General features: G+C 57.3%; 1 protein-coding gene across 1 annotated transcript in view; it reads right to left on the bottom strand.

Moving 5' to 3' along the window:
• Dnah17 (dynein axonemal heavy chain 17) overlaps positions 1-12,504 on the bottom strand; it is a 95,986-nt gene extending 83,482 nt beyond the window's left edge. Inside the window, exons 1-11 of the mRNA XM_048796640.1 lie at positions 11,854-12,504; positions 10,520-10,713; positions 9,917-10,109; positions 9,622-9,721; positions 9,278-9,363; positions 8,972-9,097; positions 8,292-8,444; positions 8,081-8,167; positions 6,015-6,182; positions 5,463-5,579; positions 341-606 (exon numbers count right to left, since the gene is read on the bottom strand). Of these exons, the coding sequence (XP_048652597.1) occupies positions 341-606; positions 5,463-5,579; positions 6,015-6,182; positions 8,081-8,167; positions 8,292-8,444; positions 8,972-9,097; positions 9,278-9,363; positions 9,622-9,721; positions 9,917-10,109; positions 10,520-10,713; positions 11,854-12,198 (1,835 nt within the window). The 5' untranslated portion in view covers positions 12,199-12,504. The remainder of the gene's footprint in view (positions 1-340; positions 607-5,462; positions 5,580-6,014; positions 6,183-8,080; positions 8,168-8,291; positions 8,445-8,971; positions 9,098-9,277; positions 9,364-9,621; positions 9,722-9,916; positions 10,110-10,519; positions 10,714-11,853) is intronic.
• Between the last annotated feature and the right edge of the window lie 1,217 nt (positions 12,505-13,721).

The following is a 13,721-nucleotide window of genomic DNA, read 5'->3' as shown; positions in this document are numbered from 1 at the left end:
CTGTACCCCCACCCTGCGGCCACCCTCCACTGCAGCCAGCCTTAGAGCCTCTGCCAAGGGCAAGTGGCCCTGGCTTGGTGGCTGCTTTGTCCTGGCCCACGGCAGAAATAGCCTCAGTCTATTCCGTTTGGGCATTTTGGAAATCTCCCCAGGCTGGTGGTCAAGGGTGAGGACCAGCCTGGGAGGGCCTTTGGGGACGGGGGAGGCCTGAAGGGGCCTCTCTGGAACTTTGTTTTGCAAGTGAAGGCTGGTGGGCGGGCAGCCTGGGATGGCGTGGGCTCAGGAAGGGCCTCGTCCCCTGCGGCTGAGGCTGCCCGGGGCCACGCCAGCTGGCACTCACGGGTGGTCGATGTGCTTCAGGTGCTTCATGGACACCTCCAGCCTCTCCTGCAGCCCCAGGCTCCACTTGAGCTGCCCGGCCACGGAAGGCATGTTCTTGTGGATGGGCGGGATGTTGCCCTCTGCAGAGGCTGCCATCTGGGCATCGTACAAGAGCTTGGCATTGTCCAGCTCGGTATCAAACATCTCCAGCATGGTGGAGTACCTGGGCACCACCTCGGCCAGGATCAGGGGCCGCTCCAGGAGACTGCCGCACATGTACAGGAGCTGGGGAGACAGCAAGAGCATGTCTTCTCCAGAGTTCCCGCGTCTTGCCCTGTCCCCAGCCCTGTCCCCAGCCCAGGGTTGTTGACAAAATAGGCAGGGCCAAGCTTTACGATCAAGAAAACACGTACTTTGTCCAAGCAAAAAATCCATTTGGACATTTCTCTGCATCTGGCTGTGGCACCTGCATGGTCCCGTGTTTCTGTTTGCGGAGCCCCAACGTGCTCGGCTTATAGACCAGTGTGCCTACTGGCTCTGAGGCCCAGGAGAGCTCATCCCAGGCCAGGGGGACAAGGGTGTGGGCAGGGAGACGAGAACAATTAAAAACACAGGTCAACATGAACAGCGGCCCAAGCCTGCACTCCTCTAACCGGGGCTCGCTCTGACAGCCAGAGGAGAGAGGCTTTTTTTAAGGGTCCTTCCTCTTGGGAAGACCAGGCTCAGGCAAGGAAAACGACATCGACGTCGGAAAGTTGGTTTCACTCTGAAAAGCAGCAATGGTGGCGGGCGGGGGAGGGACGGTGAAGGGGCGAGGGTCCAGAGAGCAGGAGAAAGATGGGCACCCAGGGGCCCCTACTCTCTGGGCTCACCCAGCTGCCAGCGGCCACCAAGAACCCAGTGGGGCCCTGCAGGCAGGCCTGTGTGAGTCCCAGTCAGTTCCAGATTTGGGCTTGAAAAAAAATAACAACTACTGTCCCCAACAACGTCCTCTTGAATGGAAGACCTTCAGGCTCTCTAAAAAGTCAAGTGCAGCAGCCGCGGCTCCTGAGGAGGAGAGGACACTCAGGCCAGCCAGGCCCTGCTCTCCACGGCCACCTGCAGACACAGGTGGGCACCACCTTCACGTTTTAAAGAAGTCGACCTGTGACAGTCGGGGACAATGCCACTTAGTGGCTCTTCCCCACCCTCTTTCTCTTCCTTCTTTTTTTGTGCTCACAGATTTTTTTTTTTTTTTTTGGCTTCTGGCTTCTGGGAGGGAAGTCCATCTTATTTCCTTCCAGGAGTCACCTGCACCCACAGGTGTTCTTCACGGGAGAACCTGCACCCAGGCCGCGTGGGCACAGGGGAGTGGAGGGGCTGGAGTGAGGGGCCCCAGGCCCACCCTGGCAGGGCACGGGGCCATCAAGGGCAGGGAGAAGGCTCTGTGTAAGATGCATGGGGACAGTTGGAGGTCGCGGCGGCTCCCAGAACCCTTTCTCCTTCCCCCTTTCTGACCTAGCGTGATGATAAAGTGAAACTAGACAGTGACTTCCTATGAGAGCATGAAGCTGCGTCTGGGCCCTAAAGGGCGGGCGCCTCCTCCAGGACCCAGGGCAAGGACAGCTCTCTGGTGGTTCCGGGAACACATCCAGGCACCTGGGTGCTTCCGAGACCACCTGCTCCACACAGAGAAGGCCAGGACTCCTGGGTGTTGCTCATAAAGGTGACCCTCCCTTCCTCCCCACCTGCCCACCCCAGGAAAAACGCCCTAGGCAGGGCTCAGCCCCCATCCGAACGGTCCTCCCTATCTGTTGCTCCTCTTGTTCTAAACCACATTGACGGGGGAGAAATCTCCGGGTGCCTTTGGGGCCTGAGAGACTCCCATCCAGGAGAGCGTCCTGTCCTGGCTGTGTGAGGAGAGCCGGCGGTGCCCTGCTCCGAGTCACTCCACGTTGTGCAGATCAGCAGGGCCTAGCCCTTGGTTACCCCACGTGACAAAGCAACAGTTTGCCATGAGTCACTCCATGCGACTCCCTCTCCAAGTGGAAGGGCTTGGAAACTTGTCGGGGGCAAGTAGGTAGCCACCAGGTATTGGACATAACTCCAGCTGCCCAGCGCAACCAGAAGGCACAAACCGAAACAAGTTCATTGCCCCGTGAAAGCATCAAATCAGAAGCACATGGGCCCATGGCTGTATCGAAGCCACATCAGGGAAACAAGGCCCGTGAGCCTATCAGACAAACCAGAGTCCCTCACCTAGGACACAGAAGAAGGGGCACCTAAGTGTGCCAACCTGTCATCCTTCAGACCACCTGGTGAACACATCCCCAGATACAGGGGCCGGGACTCCTGACTGTCCCCAGGACTCCAGCTTGGTCATCTCCTGAGTGACCTGGTCCACCCTGCCTGCTCCCCCAGCCCTGGCCTTGGCCCTGGCCGTGCTGGAGTAGCCGGTCCTCCCCAGGCCTCTGGAGTCCTCAGGCTGGGTTTGCCTCATCTGGCCAGCCGCAGCGACTCTTTGGCACCTGTCATCAACCCCGTGGCCACTGTGAACACTTGCCCAGTCCTTCTGCATCCGCTGTACCCTTGTGTAAAGTGGGACGTGTGACGTGCGGGTTGCAGATAGAGGAACTGAGGTTGGAGTGGGCTAACAGAATGCGTGGTTGCCGTGGTCTCAATTCCAGGGAACTGTGAGGATTCGGCGAATTAAACCCGGTGAAAGCCACGTAGCTTGTGAATCATCGTTATTCAATAAATTCCAATGTTGTGGAAAGACACAAAGATGTCGAGTCTGTGTTGCTGGCAAAGCTCACAGGGGGGAATTTTTTTTTCCTATTCTCTGAGCCTGTTTCCTCCCCTGTACACCCGGGAATAACTACTCTAAGAGGGGACGAGCCAGCCACCTGGCCGGCTCAATCCTGCACTCTCCTCCTTGCCCTTTTGTTTTGGAGACCCCGACCTCGGGCTCTCCACGTTAAAGGACCAACTCAGAACCTCTGCGTTAGTAACCTGATGCGGCTCCACAGTAAAGATCTAGGCTGGAGTGAGCCACCTCCCCACGCAGCCTGGAGCAAGCTCTCCCAGCTACAGCCACTGGGTCACATAGCAAAGGCTGCTGTTGTGTGCTAGGCTTGGTCCTAAGTGACCCTCAATCACATGCCTTCAGCAGGGGGCAGTCGTCCTATCCTTCTTGGGAGGTCAAGATCCCATAAGGACGTCAACACACAACAGAACAGAGCGGCGGGGGTGGGGGTGCCCCAAGAAGAGAAGCCGGCTCGGCTCTCAGCCTCAGCCAGTGATAGGGAGGAAGGAGCCCGGTGGAGGAGGAGGAGGGAGGGGCCAGGTGGTGCTCGGAGGGAAGGAAGGACATGAGGAGCACTCTAGGGAGAGTCCCAGGACGCGGCACGGTGATCAAGATTCTCTGGTGGCTAAACTCGAGCTGGCTCCTGAGGCCCCTCCTAGGTCATAAGTGCACGTCCCTGTGACAGCAGCGTTAGCTAGACCCCATGTGTGGTCAGCGAGCAGCCCCCACCCTGGACATCCGATCAGGCTCCGCATCCTCCACCTGACCCCAGGTGGTGTCTGGTCCCCAGGTCTGGCTTCAGCAGGAATCCTGCTCAGTTGATTTAGACAGAGTCCCTTTACCACGATGTTCCTTCTCTTAGTAGCTTTCATCTCCTGACCCCTCCTGCTCCTTGGCTATGGGTTCCACTCACCCACGCTGTGTTCAGAGTTGACCCAATTTCTGTCCCCCACTGTCAGATCCTGTTGCAGGGGTCCCTGTAGCCATTGCTATGGGCCCCAGTGAAATCTGCCTTACTGTGATTTTAATTTTTTTTCTTTAACCACAGCAAGGAGACAGCACTGATTTGCACTCGGTGGTATTTTGCTTAGGGTGCCAACAATCCAAGACTTAATTGGTCATCATATTTGCAGAGCTGCAAATGCCCGTGCATCTGCATCTTTACAAAGGATGGTTAAAAGACAAAGGCACATCCTGGCGTGTGCTAGGAGAGATGTTTGTGCTCAGTCAGGGGCAGGGGGCTTCCTGGGTCCCCAGCCCAGCTCCAGGAAGCCAGCCCTGACATGCCCCAGAAAGATGGCCGGTCCTGGGAGCCCACGCAGCCAAGCTCAGAGCTGAGGCCCTCCCAGGACTGTCAGGCCCAAACTTAAGGAAATCTACCTTGTGCAGTGTTAATCAGCCCTCCAATATGGAGCTCCAGCAAAGAGCAGTGTGACGTTTTGAGGAACCTATGATTTAGGGGGCTTTCCAGTGCCACCTGCTGCTCGGATAGAGAAGGCACGTGAGCCTGAGGATTCTGAGACTGACCAGACCTCCAGAAACCACCTCGAGATCCCCGGGCAGTGTCACCCCACAAGTGATGCCTTGCCAAGTTTCCTTCAGAAGAGGAGCTGGGAACCCCCAAAGCAGGTCCTGGCTCTGGAGTGGCCACATCCTCCCTCCAGTGAGTATTCCTGGCTTTTCTAAATGAATCTCTGCTGAGAGGTATTGAAATTCTTATCTTCATGTATATCAAGGACACCACCAGTCCTCAGTGGAGGCCCCCGAAGGGGACATGGGGGGTGAGGGAACTCTGGCTGGGAACCTCTGGGGACCCTCTTCTGGAGATAACTCTTCTCCATGACAGAGAGCAGAGGAAGACAAATGAGCCCCCCTGAGCATAGATCTGAGACAGGGACAGAGACTGGATGTGGGGGAAACCAGACCACAGGCCTTCAAGAGCAAACATCAAAACCGTCACGTTTTGTTAGAGTCACAGGTCTGGGATGACTCGGTGACCTCACGTCGGTTCCAGAATGGGCCATTCTCGAGACTGAAGAAGTACCCTGAGACCCACCTGCCCAAGGCAGATAGTATCCCCACAAAAGATGCTCTGCAGACTTCAGCAGCCCTGGGTAGGCAGAGCCAGGCGCGGGCCGTCACCTTCGGACAGCCGGCTTGGTGCTGGGTACCCCTCCCTCCCCGTCACACTGCCTTTCTCTGGAGGCAGCAGATCAGCCTCAGATCAGCCCTGAGCCTGGGCTCCTCGCGTGCCCAGCTGGGAGTCTGAAGGGAGGGGTCTGGCCGCGCCTCTGTCCTGCTGGCTGATGTGGCCCATGCGGGACTCTCAGTGGGCAGCGCCCAGCTCCTCACTCACCTTCGCAGAGGACTCAATGGAGCTGCAGTCGTCAAACGCTTGGCAGAAGATTGTGGCCAGCCTCCTGTCCAGATCTTGAATCTTCGTCTCAAAGTCGGCGTAATCATTGTCAAAACTCTAGAAGAAAATGGTGGGTAGTCGGCTCGTGAGGCAGGGCAGTGGGTGGAGCCTCCCCCTGGTGAGAAGGTCTCGGGGTGAAGTCCAAGCCAGGATGCCCATTGGTGTGGGTCTGCTCCTTGTGTGGTTTGGGTAACACCTTTTTCTTTTTGGGGGGCAGTACTGGGCACTGAACCCAGGGCCTCCCGCATCCTAGAGAAGTGTGCTGCCACGGACCCAGATCCCCAGCTTTTTTTTTTTTTTTAAAGTTTATTTGAGACAGGGTCTCACTGATCGGCCCTGCCTCAGCCTCTGAGTAGGTGGGACTAGAGGTGTGTGCCACCGTGCCCAGTTCCTTGACAACTTTTAAGGTGGTGGACTGCAGGTGGCCTGCTGCCTTCACACACCTTTCTGCTCCTTGGGCCCAAGCGCACCAGTCCCTGCCTGAGGACTTACTGAGTCTCCAGGGTCCAAGGGATCGTATTTGCACTCCGCAAAAACCTTCACCAGCTCAAAGACCTCCTCGTAAATCTGAGTCACCCTGCTCCCCAGGATGTTCCCCCGCACGCCCCCGAGCTCGATCTTCTCCAGCTTCAGAAACTCAATGGCAGTTTTATAGAGATCCTGGTGGAGAGAGGGAAAGCCCCATGAGCTTAGTCCTTCATCTCCAGCTGAACTCAAGGGTCCTGTTACTAAGCCCACTCTGACCCTAGCAGGGAGGACCAGGGACCAAAACACCCTGGTGACAAGACCATCGGGGCCTGTGTCCACCTGTGTGATGGTCTTTGAAGCTGTTTCTGGAACAGAGAGAGAGAGAGAGAGAGAGAGAGAGAGAGAGTCGGAAGGAAGGGGTGTGCGCATCGTCTGCGTGTTAGGAATGCGGACAAGCAGGGGGAGGTGAAGTTTGGGGTCTGGTCCTGACCGTTGCTGGTGGACTACGTCACTCAGTAAACAAACAGCACTGTACAGAGACCTCCGTCTGCCCAGCCTGGGTGGCTCCTGAGGCTCTCGCCCGCTGAGGTTCTCTGCTCTCTGGAACCATCCACACTGAGCAGCAGCAGGTGGCCCCTGGCAGGTGTGCACATCCCACTTCCTCTGCCGACTTCTGTCTGTGGACCTGCCCCTTCCCGAGGCCTCTGCACCTGCCCTTCCCCGCAGCCTGCTTCCTTCCTGAGTCTGGTTCCCTCTGTGCTCTCTGCTTTGCATCTCACCCACCCTAACCCTAACCCTAACCCTAACCCTAAACCCTAACCCTAACCCTAACCCTAACCCCCTAACCCTAACCCTAACCCTAACCCTAAACCCTAACCCTAACCCTAACCCTAACCCTAACCCTAACCACCCTAACCCTAACCCTAACCCTAACCCTAACCCTAACCTGTTGGCTGGTGCTTCTGTGTGTGATGTTCTTGTTTCCCAAAAGAGGTCCCCAAGGTCCCTAAAGGACAACCAGGTGCCAAGCCCAGGGCCAGGCAATGTTTAGAACGCAGATGCTCCTGTGGGGTTGGCGTCACTTCCCGGGGGGTGCTGCAGGTCGCTGGGGCTGCCCTTGACCCTGGGGCCTAGGATGCACCAGCCACAGGGCCACAGGGAACCCAGGTGAGCAGAGAAACAGCCATGTCACCTGCTCTCAGGCTTTGACGGTCAACATGGAAGACAAGGTAGGTGAGGCTGGCCCGACTGGCCTGGACAGTGAAGCCCTTTGCCCCACTTCCAAGATCTCCTCACCCCCAGAGCCTTCATCCTGATTCAGAATCTGCGACATAGGAACCCACAGCCACCCGACCAGATCTCCGTCTGAATGAACACACAGGGATTTCCATCCCGCGTTCTAAGGGGGCTTCCCCGCTCTGCCTCCCAGAGGTGTGGCTGAGAAAGGTCAGGTCTTTCCTAAAATCCTATAGTTAACGCTCAGTGGTTCCAGGATTATCCCCTTCCCCATTTTTTTGAGTCACATGTGCACAGTTAAAAAAAAAAAATCAGCCATGCAGAAGATGGCAAAGCAGACAGCCAAGCCTCCTTACCCCTCCATCTGGACCCTCTCCCCTCTTTCCCCAGGGAAAGCCATCCTGACCCACTTTTAGGTTTTAATCTGCTGTGTGTCACTCTGCGGGTCCACCAGGGCCTCTCAAGTCTTCCTTTGTGATAATTTAGTCACTACCTGCCCTTCTCCTCCAGGCCTCCTGACTGTGAGTGGTCATTGAACTTGTAGATACCGGCTCGCAGAGTGAACTAAGGGCAGAAGCAACCCAGTGGGGGCCATTTCTGACCTTGGCAGACAGATCCAGCTGCCCCCAAGACTGAGTTTCTCCTTTCCCCAGGACACAGACAACTGGTCTTCACTTGTATTTTCCTTACTGGGAGACTTTTCTGGATATTTTATTTTTTATTTTTGCAATTCTGGGGATGGAAACCAGGTCCCCCCATACTAGGCAGGTGCTCCACCACTGAGCCACCTGGGGGTCATTCTAGAAAGGCCATGTGGGAAGTCGAGGTGAGGTGCAACAAAGCTTCATTTTTACCTCAATCGTTTGGATGCGGTGGAAGAAAGAGTTCATTCTGGAGAACGCGAGGGAAGATGGGAACTCCCAGGGCATGGGGTCCTTGTTCTTTGGGGGGGAAGGAGAGAGAGAGAAGCCGTGTTTGTTTCAGATGCCCACCTACCCGACTGCCTGCCGGGGTGCGGTCGACGTGGGTGTTCCCAGTGTGACCTGCCGGGGCGGGGAGCGGTACCTTGAAGAAGAGCTTCATGTTGGCGCAACAGAAGTCGTAGGCCTGGAAGACCTGCTTCAGGACGTGCACAGACAGCGAGATGCCACTCAGGACCTCCTCGATCTCGCCCTGCAAGCCCTTCAGGACCTCCTCGGGGCTCAGGAAGGTCCGCGTCTGGACAGAACAGAAGACAGACTCCTGGAGAGATGCTCAGGATGAGGAGCCATCCCCACGAGGCTGGGGGTCTGCTTCTTCTGACGGGGGACTGTCGCTTGGGCACTTGGTGTAACCCAAATGCCAACTGCTGAGCCATTTTCAGGGGACTGAGTGGCTTCCCATACTTGTCCCCTCAGCCTGTGCCAAAGCTGCAGTCAAAATGAATTTGGGTCACAGATGATTAGGGACCTTCCAGGAGCGGGAACTGAAGGCTGATTTGCCTGCACGCAGGCAGCCTAGGGCTGCAGCCTTCAACCCAGTACTGATGACTGGCTAAGGGTGTGTGTTGAGGGACACAGGAAGTGCCTGGGTCTTGGGGTGCAGACTTCCTGGGTGAGTCTCCTCCTGCAGCGGAGTGGGCAACGTACTTCCCAGGCTCTGGGAGGCCGCCAGAAGGACTCAGCCTCAGGATGCTTAAGCCAACATCCCGGCCCTTTCTCAGTGGCTGGGGAACGGAGGGGGCCGGGCGGGCAGGCGAGGCTCACCATCTCAATGATCTGGTTGCACAACTCCTGCAGGATGACGATGACCCTGGAGGGTGTGTTGTAGTGCTCCGAGGTGGCCCAGATGAAGGCGATGGTGTCCAGCACCTTGGCAATGAAGCCTGGGAGCTGGAGAGAGACGGGCACAGGGACTGGCTTTGTCATACTGCCCCAGCTGGCACTGGGCACCCAGGGGAGGGTCCCAGAGGACCTTGTACATCTGTGACAGAGAGAAGCCTGCAGCCCCCCGCTCCCCCAGGACACAGCCCCCATCATCACACACAACGTGAGCTTCCCCTGCCAACACACCACCGAGAAGTCGGCCTGTTCCATCTCCTCCAGCGAGATCCGCAGGGGCTTCAGGTAGAGGACGATGTCGTTGGCTTCCTTCAGCCCTGAGTGGAACAGGAACAAGCTCTGGTCATGGGGGGCGGGGGGGATCCCGTCAAAATGGCACCGTGCCAAAATGGCTGGGCTTCCTGAGACCTGTTCCTTCAAGAAACAGGATCATTCTTGGAAGGAGAGGGCCAGGAAAGCGGCTCGTGGGGGAGATGTATGCCCTCTGGAGTTGGTGGGCAAGGGTCCTGTCCAGCCCCTCCCAGGAGGCACAGCTGGCTTCCTCGGGGAACTCACGGGAGGTGTCCCGGGCTCACCTTCGGTGATGTTCATGTAGACATTTTGCAGGGCCGGCCAGTAGCAGCTTTGGGCTTTCTCCAGGATCTCCACTATTTTGTTCACTTTGGGCCTGTTGAGCTGAAAGGAGAGAAGATTCGGGCCCTTCAAGTGAACTTGCAGACCCTAAAATGAGGGCAGCCCGACTTGAGGCGGCTGGAGAGGGGGAGCTTGTGCAGGTCTTGGGAGACTCTGGGCAGTCAGCACTGAGGGGCTGAGCACCGGGCCGAGCCGCCCAGCAGGGACTCCGCCATCACAGCCAAGCAGAGGCCCTACCTGCTCGTGGATGCACTTGAGGTTCATCAGCCGGGCGTCCCAGAACTGGAACTCAACCTGGGGCAGGGGGTTCAGCCCGTCCAGGAGGGCCTGGGCCGAGTCCTTGCTCAGCACGTCCCGGATCTGGTGGGACCAGTCGATGATAATGGTTTCAATGGCGTGCAGGAGGGAGTTGTCCGGGGAGGAGGGGATCCTGCCAGGCACAAGGGAGGACATGTTCTTCCGGCCACCCACCTGCCACAGCCTCCACCTCGCCTAACATCCACCTGCTGGACCCCCTGCTGCCTCTTCCTGTCCGTCAGCACTGAATCCTAAAGCCGAGCACACTGGCTCTCGGCCGTGTGGACGCTGAGGCTTCGTTCACATGTGAGTGCGGATGGCACTGGGGAGCCACAGTGTGTGAAGGGGTGGGGGGGTGGCTGGAGTCGGAATCCCAGGGACTCCTGTGCTCTTCCTTCCCTGCCCTGTGCCATCTACCCGACTTGGTGCCACCCAAGGTACCCTCCTGTCCTTGGGTGTTTCAACAGCTGCAAAACACAAAACGCATTTGCCACGAAGTGCTGTCCCTTGCCCCAGCTCAGGCGCCTCCCGTCCAGCCAGTACCTCTCCATGGACTCCAGAGCACCGTCCAGGTTCTCCAGGTTCTCTGGGATGGGCAGCAGGGTCTTCCCTTTGATCTTGCCGCCCATCACAAACATCTCGTTCTTGAGCTTGTGGACTTGCTTCACGATGTCTTCGGAGACCACCCGGGGCCAGCCTTCCATGTTCTCGCTCTGGTTGAGCAGAGAGTAGAGGACCTAAACGGAAAAGCTGCTGTCGTTCACCCCAGCTGCCCCAGGAGGCTGGGCCTCAGCCCTGGGGAGACGGAGTCCTCCTCCACACCAGGCAGCGGGGGCCATGGGTCATTTGACCTGGCAATGACAGCCCAGCTGCCTTGACTTTGCTGTGGCAAAGCCACCTCCAAAAAGGGAGGCCCACCTTGAAATGGTAGCATCTTGCCCGAAGCACTTGTTCCATGTAGTCCAGAATTGCAGAGACGGGCTGAGCTGTGTCCCCAAGTCTAAGGCAGAGTCCCACCCCCAGCACTTTGGGATGTGACATTAGCTGGATATAAGGGTCTTTAAAGAGGTAATTAGGGGTAAAATGAGGTCGGCAGGGTGGGCCCTAAGGTAAGAGGACTGGTGTCCTCACAAGAGGAGATTGGGACGGAGGCAGGCAGAGAAGGATGACCGTGAGAAATAGGGCAGAGGTGGCTTCTACATGCCAGAAGGTGTCAGGAGCCACCAGCCAGCTCTGCCCCTCAGAGCGCCAGTCTTCAGGACCACGGTGGAGCTCGGCCTGCTGAGGCCCAGCCCAGGTGCGCCATGCGCTGGCCCTGCTGCCTGGGACAGGGACCGTGCACTCCCGTCGGGCCTACTGTGCTCACGACTCTTGGACTCGAGGCTGGGAAGCCCTGTCCATCACCTTGTACTGGGCCCTGCTGAGTGGCCACTGGGCATCTTATTTTCCCTTGAGTGTACACAAGGTGGGACCCAGGTTCTCATTCTGCAATGACTGTAGCAGGTCTGACCCCCAGGCATGCCCTGTGCCATACTGCACCTGCTGACAGGGCCAGGGAGGCTGCAGGACGGTGGCAGAGGGGTACAGAAAATGCCCGCCCACCCTCCTAACTCAGAATGGGGGAGACCTTCCTGCTGGTACTTGGTGGCCCACTCTAGGCATCTGGCAGACTCTAACGTGGCCTGGAGAACCAGGTGGTGGGCAGGGCTTCTCAGACTGCACCACCTAGTCCTGTTAGGATGCAGGTCTGTCTGCATTTCTGACCAGTTTCCATGTGTGGCCGCAGTGTCTCTGGGCTCCTCACTGCGAGTGTGAGGGACAGACTGTCCCTCCTGAGAGTGGGACCCAGCCCCTCCCGGCCTCCTGGACACACGCACCTCTTCTACCACCACGATCAGCTGGTCCACGGGCAGAGGGCTGATGTCCCCATAGAGCAGGTTCGTCTTGTAGTTGAGCTTGTTGATGCTCTCTGGCTTCGTCTTGATAAAGTAAACCCCCTTGGTCTTGAGGGACTCTGGGAAGCCCAGGCAGGGGACGATCATGCCGGTGGCATTGAGCGTCAACACCAGCACGGTGACTTCCGGCTTTTCAAAGAACTCTGTGAACAAGGCCAAGTTCTCCTCGGCTCCGATCAGCTTGCTCCACCTGTCCGGCTTGAACTTGAGGATGAGGGAGGCGATTTCCTCCAAGTACTCGAATCTGACGTCGGGTGTAGTGGTCATCTTGGTCTTGGCTCACGCCTCTGGCCTCTGTGCGGTGAACAGACAGATGTCAGATGCGCTCCCAGGCCCCCATTGCCCGCCCCTCGCTGGGCCAGCGGAGTTCTCCCACCAGCCCACGGAGCCTTGTTTAGCTGTGGATGGGCTGTGGCGGGGGACGGGCCAGGAAGTGGTGTCCGGGTGCTGTGGCTGGACACCGGCCCTGGCCCTGCTGTGGGGTGTCACCCATGGAGTAGTGTGTGCTTGAGTCACTTGTGGCCACCAAGTTAGTTGATTAAGAAAGACAGAGAAGAACACTGGAGGAAGACAGAGGAGGTGACCTCCCCAGGCATGCTGAAGGCACCGGGGAGGAGAGGACAGAGGGTGGTAGAAAGGGCCCAAAGAAGGGACAAAAGACACCTCACCCCAGTGCATGTGAGAAGCAGAGAGGGAGGGGCGGCAGACCACACGCCGGGTGCAGAGTCCAACTGTCCCCATTGGACCCCAGCCACCGTGGGCCCAGCTGTGCCCTGTTCTGCACCCTGTCCCTTTGGACCCTGGAGCCACTGCTCAGATGCCCAGGGTGACTCCCCTGTGGCTCTTCCTTTAAGAAAAGAGGATACTAGAGAATTGGGGTGAGGGAGCTCCTTAAAGAACCCACCGGAGGCCCAAAGGTGAGACATCCAGGGCCTCACTGTGAGCACGGTGTTTAAGGAAAGGCCAAAGCTCTCGGACATCAATATATTTAGTATGAAAATATTCTTAAATATCAAAATTAGTGCAAACCAATTCATTTAAAAATATCAAAATTTCCCATAAAGGGGCTGGGTTGGGGGTGCAGGGAGGTGAGGTCTGCAAGGGCAGAGTGGGGCCTGCCCTGCACTTGTGGACGGACAAGGAAGTCTGGCGCAGTCTTTCCACAGCGGTGAGGGGCCATCAGCCCCTCCTCGGAGGCCCTGGGGCCTGTGTTTGCTCTCTTGCAATTGCCACAGTGCAGCTCTGACAGATGGGGGTGGATCACTCAGATCCAGTCCTTTTGTTTGCCCAAAGCTATGGGTTTCGAGACCGTTACTGTCTGCAGGTCCCGACAGGCCCACGCTATGGAAAAGGTGGTATTTCGCTCAGCTCCTGCGTCGCAGAATTCAACTGTGTCATAAGGAGCAGGAGTAGGCTCTTCAAATGGCCTGGGGTTTGTGTCACTGTGAGAGAGCGCAGAGCCATACACAGAAGAAACTTATAACGGTCCACAAGCAATGCCCATCTGATTCAGGCCCACCCATGACCAACAAGGGGACACTCAAGGCCCTTCAGCTGCATAGGAAGAGCCACATGTGGCGCTAACGGATCACATGCTATTTGTGCGAGGCCCAGGAGGGCTTTGTGCACGTTGCTGAATTTGTCTCCACTGGCCTTGGAGACAGAGTGGCAAAGGGAAGTTGGGGGAGGCCCCTCCCATAAGTCCGGCCACGTTGGTGGTGCTACTGGGGTTGGAGGAATGTCTTCTTGCTTTCTGATTTCATGGACTTGGACTTTGACAAAATCAACTT

The sequence above is a fragment of the Marmota marmota genome, unplaced genomic scaffold (genome assembly GCF_001458135.2).
Source record: "Marmota marmota marmota unplaced genomic scaffold, marMar, whole genome shotgun sequence".
NCBI lineage: Eukaryota > Metazoa > Chordata > Mammalia > Rodentia > Sciuridae > Marmota > Marmota marmota.
Note: the sequence above shows the minus strand (reverse complement) of the source record. Positions and strands in the feature narration are given on the sequence as shown.